The sequence below is a fragment of the Serinus canaria genome, chromosome 28 (genome assembly GCF_022539315.1).
Source record: "Serinus canaria isolate serCan28SL12 chromosome 28, serCan2020, whole genome shotgun sequence".
Taxonomy (NCBI): domain Eukaryota; kingdom Metazoa; phylum Chordata; class Aves; order Passeriformes; family Fringillidae; genus Serinus; species Serinus canaria.
The window spans coordinates 3,255,716-3,266,117 of record NC_066341.1 but is presented as its reverse complement, the minus strand read 5'-3'; the positions used below and the strand labels follow the sequence as shown (position 1 = coordinate 3,266,117).

The following is a 10,402-nucleotide window of genomic DNA, read 5'->3' as shown; positions in this document are numbered from 1 at the left end:
GGGAAGAGTTTGGGAAAGGGGAAAGGAGAAGGTCTGAGGAATAGGAAGGTCTGAAGAAGGGAAAGGGCTACTCTGTCGTACCCCTGCCCCCCACCAGCACATCCCAGAGCACGCAGGGCTGGAGCCTCTGCAGCTGCACCCCAACAACCAGAGCAGGGTGGGACCCCGAGACCCGGGCAGCCGCCGTGCCTGTCCCAGCCGTGCCGCAGACAGAGGGCATGGAATGGCACAGCAGAGCCATTGGGAGGGGCACGGGCCCAGGTGCCAGCCTGGGGGGGCTGCACCTCCCGTGGGAGCAGCCTGGGGCTCCCCCAGTCCCGCTCTGCCAGGCCCAGCCCAGCGGGGTGAAAAGTTTGCTGCAAACTGGTTGGAGGGGAGGCGTGCTGGGACCTGCTGGTGCCCACGCCAGCCCTGGCTGGGAGCGAGGGATGGGAGCGAGGGAAGAGCCGGCAGCCCCTGCTCTGCTCTGCTCCCAGCGCTGGGAGGGGCCACAGACACCGGGAGAGGGCTCAGAAAGGCCCAATGGCCACCTGGGCGGGGAGGGCATCCCCTCCTTCCTCCTGCTGCCATCCATGCCTTTCCTGCTGCTGCTATCCCTTCCTACCATCCCTTCTTCCTCCTGCTGCCATCCATGCCTTTCCTGCTGCTGCCATCCCTTCCTACCATCCCTTCTTCCTCCTGCTGCCATCAAACCTTTCCTCCTGCTGCCATCCCCACAGGGTGGGCAGCACCCCGGGATGCCCCGGGGCTCTCCCCTTTGCTGGCACCGTGCCCTCCCCAGTCCAGCCCGGGCCCCTGATGTGTCCCTGAGCTGCTGAGACCTGGCAGAGTGACAGCTCATCACAGAGCCAGCACAGGGTCACAGAGCACCCCAAAGGGACCCCCAAGTCCCAAAGTGGGGCAGGGGGCACAGCTCAGCCCCCCAGTCCCCTCCAGGACAGTGCCACCCCAAAGGGAGGAGGGAGACCCTTCCCAAGCTGTCGCTGACCCTGGGTCTGGCTCTGCCCCCCCAAGGGCAGAACTGACCCATGGAGGGCCCACAGACCCCAGCCCACAGCAGAGCCCCCCCTCTGTCCCTGCCAGACCAGGACGAGCCCAACCCAGCCCTCCTGGGGACAGGGGACAGTCCCTGCTCCCAGCACAAACCCGAGCATTCCTGGCTGGTCCCAAGGCAGAGGCAGCCAAGACAAGCTCCATAGCAATGGATTTTTAAAAACTGAAGTCTTTATTAAAGTTTTATCCAAATTTTGTAACAAAAGATACAAAAGGGCTGGAGATCCTTATTTCTGGGACTAGTCTGACCAATCAAAACCTGACAGTTACTAGGCTAATATAAAATCCATACAATCTGCTAAAAATGCAGGGAAAAAATTAGAAGTAACTGCTGCTCTTTTTTTTTTTTTTCTTTTTTAAAATTCCTTAAACATTTATAAGTTACTCAGTTTGCATTTTACAGGATTAGTTCTTCTCCGAATGGTCACAGCGACTGTACAATGCAAGAGACACCAGCGAAGCGAGGCAGGAGGGGGGGGATGTGCTGCTGAGCACACCCCACACCCCCCGGGAGAGGAGGGAAGGGCTGGAGCCTCGGCCCCGGGGGCACACGGAGCCCCAGCGGGAATGCCACAAAGTGCCAGTGCTTGTCTGCACCCCCGGGCTGCCCCACCCCGAGATCCCTCCCTCCCTCCCCGGGCCCTTCTCCCCAGGGATGCGCTGGCTGGACACCTCTGGGATGGCAGGGAAGGTGGGAATGGGGTTGGGAATGCTGCATGCACCTGCCTGGCTCCCCCAGATCCTCCCTCCAGCCACCAAGGGGTACCCCGAGGGGGGAGCTGGAGCTCTGCTCCCTGCTGGGAACCCAGGAGGAGGATGAGGAGGATGCCCAGGCCAGGCTGGCACCAGGGGCCCGTGCAGAGGTGGCACTGGCTGGCAGAAGGACCCTGAGAATTTCCAGGCTAACACGGTCTGCAGGAGCATCAATCACAGTGATGGTGGCTGCACAGGGCTGTGCAGTGTGAAATGAGGGGTGGAGGAGCAGTACCCCTCACCTGCATTCCCTATCCCTTCCCACAGCAGCTGCAGGGCTCCCTGCAGCAACGACACAGACACAGGAACCCCCCTGACCTGGGACAGCCCAAGGGAGGGTTCTCGAGTGGCCAATGGGAAAAATGTTCCAGTTCATAAAATAAAATAGGAAAGCAAGTGCAGGGTTACTGCAAGGTGCATCGGCAGAGGTACCAGGTCATGCAAGCAGCCCCTCCCTCCCTCCCCCAAAACCCCAGGCACCCCCATCCCCAGCACCAAAGCATCTTCAAGCATGTCCAGAGATCACATCACCATGATTTCAGATCTGAGATACCCTCAGGATCCTCGTGAGTCCACGCAGATGAACCAGATTTTGCACCCGAGGTGGCTCAAAAAGCATCTTCAGAGCCCTGGGCTGAGGGCACGAGGGTGGCAAAGGCCTTCCGTGCTGGCAGGGTGACAGCTGGAGCTCTGAGTCCAGTGTGGCACAGCTGATTTGGGACACACAGATACCCTAAGGAGGAGATTATTTTTTTTCCTCTTTTTTTGATTTTTTTTGGCTTTTTTTTGCTTTTTTTTTCGCTTTTTTTTAAGCTGCTGCACAAACCACTGAACGGAGAAAAGCCTTTGGTCATGAGATACTTGTGAGAAAAAAAGTGAGCCTTGTATGGAAGATTCCCCTGAATGCCTACAGTATTCTAAATCTTAAAAAAATATATTGTGGACGCTGCAGCCATACAAAGGGGGAGGAGGAGGAGTGGGAGACAGGGATTTACAGTCTCACACAGACACAACGGGGAGGTTAAGACAAGCACAGTCAGAGTCTGTAAAACTGATTGGCTCGCTGGGATCAGTCATCCTCATCATCCTCTTCATCCTCTGCATCTTCCTCTCCTTCATCCTCTAGACTTCGTTTTCTCTTCTGCCCACACGGGTGGTCTGCAAAGAGAGAGGGGATTCACTCTTCCAGCCCAGGCCAGGGACAGCAGCTGAGCTCTGCAGCTGGCAGGGGACAGACTGGCACCACTTGGGAGCATATCCACTGGACAGACTGGCACCACTTGGGAGCAGATCCACAGATCCACCCTGCCCTGCTCCTCCTGGAAAAGCCTGGGCTGACACGAGACACCAACAACTTTCTCTGCCCTCCAAGCATCCTGGACAACAGCTGGAAAGGGGATTTTGGGTTTTTTTTTTGGCTGAGCATCCTCAAAACCACAGCACCTCAAAAATCAGGCATTCCTGACCAAGCTCAGGGCCCCCAGGGCTGGCACTGCTGAAGCCTCAAATCCTGGGGCAGTTCTGGGCCCCTCCTGACAGGGAGGATACTGAGAGGCTGGAGGGAGTCCAGGCAGGGAACTGAGCTGGGGAAGGGTCTGGAGCACCAGGAGGGACTGAGGGAGCTGGAAAGGAGCTCAGCCTGGAGAAAAGGAGGCTCAGAGGGGCCCTTGTGGCTCTGCACAGCTCCTGACAGGAGGGGACAGCCAGTCTTGTTCCAGGTAACAAGTGACAGGGTAAGAGGAAATGGCCTCAAGTTGCACCAGGTGAGGTTTAAATGGGATATTGGGAAAAATTCCTTCAAGGAGAAGGTGGTTAGGCATTGGCACAGGCTGCCCAGGGCAGTGCTGGAATCACCACCCCTGGAACTGCTCAAAAAAATGTGGATGTGGCACTTGGGGACAGAGGTCAGTGGTGAACATGGTGGTGTTGGACTCAGTATTAGAGGGGTTTTCCCAGCCTTAACAATTCCATGATTCATCCAGGATCACTTCAATTCACACCAGCCACAATAATCTGTCAACTTTCATCTGGGTGTTTGTTTGCACAACCAGAGGAGCCTGGCCCCAAGCTCAGATCTGAGAGGGGAATGTGTCCCCAAGAGATTCCCTCACACCCTCCTGGGACAGAAGCCCAGCTCCTGCATGGCCCATCAGTTCCCAGAACTGCTTTTCTAAGCAGCTGACCTCTCACATTTCCCAGAATTACCCAGCATGGTTGGAATTTCATCCCTTTCCCCCCTGTGTGACCCTTGGTGATGACACTGCTCAGCACCAGCTCAGGCAGAAAAGCTGCAGCAACAACAGCCCTGCACTGAGGCTGAGGAAGCTCCAAAAACACCAAATATTTGACTGCTGAGGGAGCTCTGCAAGAAATTGAATTGTTAGGACTCAACTCACCCTCTTCAGCTTCATCTTCTTCATCCTCCTCACCATCCTCCTCCTCATCTTCCTCCTGGAGTGAAAACAAGAGGCTTTGTAGCAGGAACCCCAATCCCAGGGGCAGTAATCCCAGTCCTGCTCCCCTGTCCCACCCCACTGAAGCCTGAGGGTGGCAGGAGAAGCTCTGGATCTCCAAGAGCTCCTCACATCCCAGGGATGGGGCTGCAGGGATCCATCACCCAGAGCCATGGAAGGGCCAGGCCAAGGCTGACCTGGAAACTCTCTGCAGTTTGTGACTCTCAGCAGCCCAGAGTGGGCGGCAAACTCCTGAGATCTGCCCCCAGGAGGCTCCTGTGACACCTGGGTCACCAGACAAGGGACAAAGGTGTGACCTGGTGACAGCTTTACCTCATCATCTACTCCATCCTCCTCCTCTTCACCTTCCAGATCATCGTCTTCATCTTCCTCGTCGTCGATGACTTCTTCATCCAAATCGTCTTCCTCCTCATCATCCTCCTCTTCCTCACCTTCTACCAAAAAGGGGGAGGGAGGGAAGTGCCCCAGGTCCCAAACCCAGGCACCCCTCACCCCTCAGCGCTGTGTGAGCAGCAGGCAGAGGTCACAGAGGATGAGGAAGGACAGCACCAAGCCCTGTCACCTCCCAGCAAGTCCCACTCCCTGCCAGGAGTGGGGTGGGGCAGGGAGAAGGGGTGAGGGACCCCCACAGCCCCTCCTCCAGCGGTGGAACCCACCCAAAAGTGCAAAAGGGGTTGTTACCAAGCAGGAAAACCAGGAGGAGAAAAAACCCTCACCTTCCCCATTCTCATAATCATCTTCCAGTGCATCCCCATCTGCTTCAGGGTCTGAGTCAGGGGCCTCCTGCTCGTCAGCATCAAAGCCATCCAGGTAGGTGAGCTGGGGCAGGAGGGCAAAGACGCTCTCCCGGTAGTTGATGAGCATCGTCACCTCACAGTTGAACAGGTCCAGACTGTGGAGGTTTGGCAACTTTTTCTGCAAAAATCAATTTGTTAAGGTTATTTACAGTGCTGTCTGAAGATCAGGAAGGCAAGGCAGGGTGGCTGGGGCACTGCCCAGGTCCAGCACAGAGCTGTTCTGCCCCACATGCTCCTCGGATGGACAGGAGTCACTGCTCCTCTCCTTGTGGGCACAAGAAATTTCTGTCCAGCTCCTCTGTCCTGGCTTCCCTTTCTGGAACAAACTCTCTGTGTAACTGCAAATCTTTCTTTCTTCTGAGCAGGCCCAGCAAGCTCAGGAGTAGCTGAGCTGGATTCATCCTGCTCAAAAGATCAGGCAGAGCTCAGGGAGAGCTGCAGCCTGGGTGCCCTTGGCACAGCCCAGCTCAGGCCATCACAGTGGGCACCACGCCAAGGAAAGGAGGAGCAAAACAATCCCAAACTCCTTCTGGAGGGAATGGACGGACAAAACAGCCAGTGAGACAAATGTCCTGCGTCAGACCTTCCAGGTGTCCCTCACAGCCTTCCTGGGGCAGCTCAGGTGGAGCCTCAGAGGCCTTTTCCAGCCTCACTGACCACTGTGGGAATGGGAATGGGAGCCCTGCAGTGCTGGGGCAGCAGGACCTTCAGGCCGATGGGACAGATGCCCTCAGTGCTGCCCAGTTACCTCATTCCATGACACCCCAGGTGCCACCTACCTCCAACTGCCTCCGACCCTTTCCCGGTCCCTTCTCAGCTGGGCACTGAGCATCCACAGTTTTACTCATCCAGCCCCATTTCACGCTTCTTTTAGCAACTGGCTGCTGCTTTTCCAGACTGAGGAACCATTAACTACTGGCCCAGCCTCAAACTGGGATCAAATCTGTTCCCATCAGAACCACGAAGTGCTGTTGGAACAGTTACCAAGACGTTGGATTCCTGCTGCACAGACCCAATCCCCAAAGGAAAAGCAATCCCTGGGATTCCAGCACAGCCTCCACTCACCAAGGGCTCCAGGGTATTGATGTCTTTGATCTTGTTGCCACTTAGGTTCAAGTGTGTCAGGTTGGGAGTTTTCTCTGCTAGAACTTCAAGGCCACCAGAAATCCTATTATCACTCAGCTCCAGCTGAAGGGAGGGAATATCACATGGTCACCAAGAGTTTCAGCTTGTGATACAGGGAAGGAAATTGCACTGAGAATTGGGCTACAATGAGCACCAAAATTTCAGCTCACAGAGCAGCAGGTCAAGTTTGCCCTTAAAACCCCTTTTCTGCAGGGACACAGCACTGCCAGCCACCCCCATCCTGGTAAGTGCTCCAAACCCCAAAGTATTTATGGTGTCATGAAGCTTCTGACAGCAGCACAAGAGCAGAAAAACAAGACAGGAAGGGCACTAAACACCTGAAGAGCTCAGAAGGGTTTTGTTGCACATTAAAACTGACCCCTCTCACTTGCTCAGATAAAAAGTGAGGAGCAAAATTCAAGATATTTTCTGGCAAATACAGAAAAACCAACAGCCACCAGGGGCAGCACAAGGCCAAGGGTGCTGGAGATGGGAGCAGAGTCCAGACTCACCTTCCGGAGCTTGTTGAGTTTGGGGAGGTTGGACACGGAGAGCAGGTTGATGTTGATCATGCTGAGGAACTCCAGGTTCTCAAAGTCTGAGGAGAGGCCGGCCACCTTGCCATCCTCCGAGCGACAGTTGTCCAGGACCAGCTCCTTCACCTGCACAGGGACACCCACAGCTGTCACCACAGCTGCCACCGTCCCGCTGGCCTCGAGGTGACACCACCAACACACCCAGAGCCCAGCTGAGCCTCCAGGTCCTCCTCACTCAAATTTAGGACCTTAAAGCCAACTAACTTTTGGTGACAGTCCCTCACCGTGGTTGGGTTTTACCCTCTAAGCACAGGCCACCAACACACTGCTGCTGTCCCCACCAAGTCCCCATCCTCCCTCCAGGGGTTTGGAACCACGAGGTCACGTCAATAAAGCTTTCAGAGTCAGCTTCAGTCTCTGCTAACGAGGGGCCAAACGAGGTCAGCTGGGTTTGTCCCCTCTCATTTTGTCCCCCACACCTCTGGGGTGCCAGAAAACCTGTCCCCACAGGACTGACCTCCCTGTGACAGTGTCAGTGAGGTGGCACAGGTGCCTGGGCAGGGCTCAGCACATGAGCTCAACCTCAGGCTGGTGACACAAGGCCTCTGATGGCACCAAACATTGTGCCCAGCACGGATTCCACATCCAGGAATTCAGCACAGGAAGGAATCAACCCCCCTGTGCCACCAAGACCACCAAGCACCAGCAGAGAGCTGCTGTCCCCAAACACCTGGGGGAAAACACCCCTGCCCCCCAGACACAGCCCCAGCTCTCACAAACCACTCCCAAAACCTGCTTTTACCCCACACATTCTTGACAGCAAGATGCAAAAACAAGCCTTGGCCAGAAGGCTCGTGGTGCTCTCCAAATTCCTCCTTCTCAGCACTCCCATTTTCCCTCTCCCGCTCACACCAGCCAGCTCCCAGAGTCATTTTAAACCCTCTGCCTTCCCAGAGAGAGAGCCTGGGGCTGGGGGCAATCTCTGCCACCTTCACAGCACAAGCTCAGAATGAATTATGGCCTCAAACTCCTCAAGTGGCATCGCTGCTTGGGGGTTTGAAGTGAGGCTCTCAGAAGTTTTGGAGCTGAGTGTGTTTTGCTCCCCAACATGTCAGAAACCTGATGTGCTCCAACCAAAGTGGGTCTGGGCAGACCTGGGTGGCTGCTGCTATGAGGTGTGGACACAGAGCTGAGCCTGAACTCCAGCAGGTTATCATGGAATCCTGGAATGGTTTGGGTTGGAGGGGACCTCAGAGCCCATCCAGTGCCACCCCTGCCATGGCAGGGACACCTCCCACTGTCCCAGGCTGCTCCAAGCCCTGTCCAGCCTGGCCTTGGGCACTGATCCAGGGGCAGCCCCAGCTGTTCTGGGTGCCCCAAGCCTAATCCAGCCAAGCTCAGCTCTACCCCAGGCCGGGCCCTTTCTGATGTCCCAGCACACTCAGCAGGTCCCAGGACACGCAGGGACACCCAGCCCCGACCACGGGCACCAGGCGCTAGCAGCTCCTCCTGCTCAGCCGCTCTGCTCCTGCAAATCCCCCGGCCGTGCCCGAAGCTGCTTTAATCTCCACCCAAAGCCCCGCTCAGCGCCCGTTCCCCCCGAGCTCGGGGCCACGGCCCGCGGCTGCCACGACACCGAGTGTCCCCGGGGCCAGGGAGGGACCGGGCACGGCCCAGCGGGGCGGCCCGGGACGGGGAGACCCGGGAAAAAGGGGAGATCCAGGGAAAGGGGAACGGGGAGATCCAGGGAAAAGGGGAGATGGAGGGAAAAGGGGAACGGGGAGATCCGGGGAAAGGGAGATCCAGGAAAAAGGGAACGGGAAGATCCACGGAAAAGGGGAGATCCGGAGAAAAGGAGAGATCCAGAAAAAAGCAGAGATCCGGTGAAAGGGAAGATCCAGGGGAAAGGGAGCTGGGAGATCCGGGGAAAAGGGAAGATCCGGGAAAGGACGGCCTGAGGAGAAGACCCGGGGATGAGGCGGCCCCGGAGAGGGTGAGGAGCACCGGGCCCGGCCCCGTGACCGCCGGCTGAGGGGAAAGGGCGGCCCCGGCGGCACCTGAAGGTTCATCCCCGCAGCCCCCGAGCCTTTGCCCGGGCGGAGGAGCCCGCGGGAGCCGCTCCGGGCCCGGCCGGGCCCCGCTAACATGGCCGAGCCGCCATGGCCGCGCGGGGCCGCCCCGGCCCGGCCCGGGCCCGCTGACTGCGGCGGGGCCTGGCCAGGCCCGGCCCTGCCCGCTGCCCGGCCCGCTGTCCCCCGGGCCCCTCCGCGGGCCGGACCGGGCCCCGCCGCCGCCTCCAGCGCGGCCCCGGAGCGGGCGGGCCCCGCCGCGCACGTGCGCGCCGCCATGCCGGGGCTGCGGGCCGGGCGGGAGCGCTCCCGCCGCCGCGCTCCGCTCCCGCCACAACCGCCCCGTCCCCACCCCGCCAAGCCCGCCCGGCTCCCGCCGTGCGGGAACCCAGCGGGCCGCTCTCCCGCCGCCAGCCTCCCCCCGCCATCCCGCCCGCAGCACGTGCCGCCCCGCTCCCCGCCGCACCTCGCTCGGCTTCTTATTGCGCAGCTCCAGCGTCAAGCGCTTCTCCATCTCCATGCTCCCGCCGCTCCGCTCCGCTCCGCCGAGCCCGAGCCGCGCTGCACTCCCGGTGCCGCTCCCGGTGCCGCCGCCGCCGCCGCTCCCGGCCCCGCCGCGCTCGCGCTCCCGCTCCCGCCCCCGCCCGCGCGCGCCGCCGCCGCCGCCGCCCGGCGCAGGAAGAGGCGCCAACGGCAACAAAGGCGCGCGCGCCGCGCCCGGCCCGCGCGCGGCAGCGCCCTCTGGCGGCAGCGCCCCCGCACACACTCCGCCCTCCAAAGGACCCGGGTTCGAGTCCCGGCACCGCACGGCCGCGGCCCCCGGGGCTCACCGGGCGCTGCCCACCCGCGGCACCGCCTTCCGCGGGCACGTTTCTGTCCCCAGGCACCGTGCTGCCAGCTGTAGTGGCACATTCCGATCCTCAGGTGCTGTGTTCCAGTCTTCAGCAGCCTGTTCCAATCTCCAGAGCTACATTCACACCCACAGGCGCTGCATTCCAGTCTCCAGCACAGTGTTCCCATCCTCAAGAACCAGGATTCCTTCTCCAGAGTCACTTTTCCTATCTCCAGAACCACATTCCTATCTCCAGAACCACATTTCCAACCCCAGGCAATGGGTTCCAGTCTCCCTACACCATCCAGTTCCCATCCTCAAGAACCAGGATTCCTTCTCCAGGGCCACATTCCCATCCCAAGTACCATGGTCCCATCTTCAGAGCCACATTCCCATCCTCAAGGACCATGTTACCACCATCAGGCATTGTGTTCCAGTCTCCAGCACTGTGTTCCATTCTCCAGGGCCCCATTTTCAACCCCAGGCAATGTGTTTCAGTCTCCAGTGCTGTGTTCCCATTCTCAAGCACCACAGTTCCTCCTCCAGAGCCTCATTCCCATTCCCAGGTACCATGGTTCCTTCTCCAGCAGCTTCTTTCCATCTTCAGAGCCATGTTGCCATCCTCAAGCACCATGTTCCCATCCCCAGGCACCCTGTTTTCCTCTGCAGTGCCACATTCCTGTTCTCAAGCACTGTGGTTCCACCCCATGGCACTGTGTTCCAGTGTCCCTATCCACAGTGTCCCTGTCCTTAAGTACCATGG

At 58.7% G+C, this 10,402-nt stretch overlaps 1 protein-coding gene across 4 annotated transcripts; it reads right to left on the bottom strand.

Moving 5' to 3' along the window:
- Positions 1-1,202: 1,202 nt before the first annotated feature.
- LOC103821915 (acidic leucine-rich nuclear phosphoprotein 32 family member B) lies at positions 1,203-9,443 on the bottom strand. Of its 4 annotated transcripts, none has more exons than XM_030232912.2 (7): positions 9,274-9,443; positions 6,715-6,864; positions 6,143-6,265; positions 4,997-5,195; positions 4,593-4,714; positions 4,203-4,257; positions 1,203-2,964 (listed from the first exon to the last, which is right to left on the bottom strand). In XM_030232912.2, the coding sequence occupies exons 1-7, from the start codon at positions 9,325-9,327 to the stop codon at positions 2,876-2,878; spliced, it is 792 nt and encodes a 263-aa protein (XP_030088772.1). In that variant the 5' UTR covers positions 9,328-9,443; the 3' UTR covers positions 1,203-2,875. The 4 variants fall into 4 exon arrangements, with proteins under 4 accessions (XP_030088772.1, XP_030088773.1, XP_050842188.1 ...); XM_030232913.2 differs by having other exon boundaries at positions 4,593-4,711; XM_050986231.1 differs by lacking the exon at positions 9,274-9,443 and adding an exon at positions 8,796-9,115.
- Between the last annotated feature and the right edge of the window lie 959 nt (positions 9,444-10,402).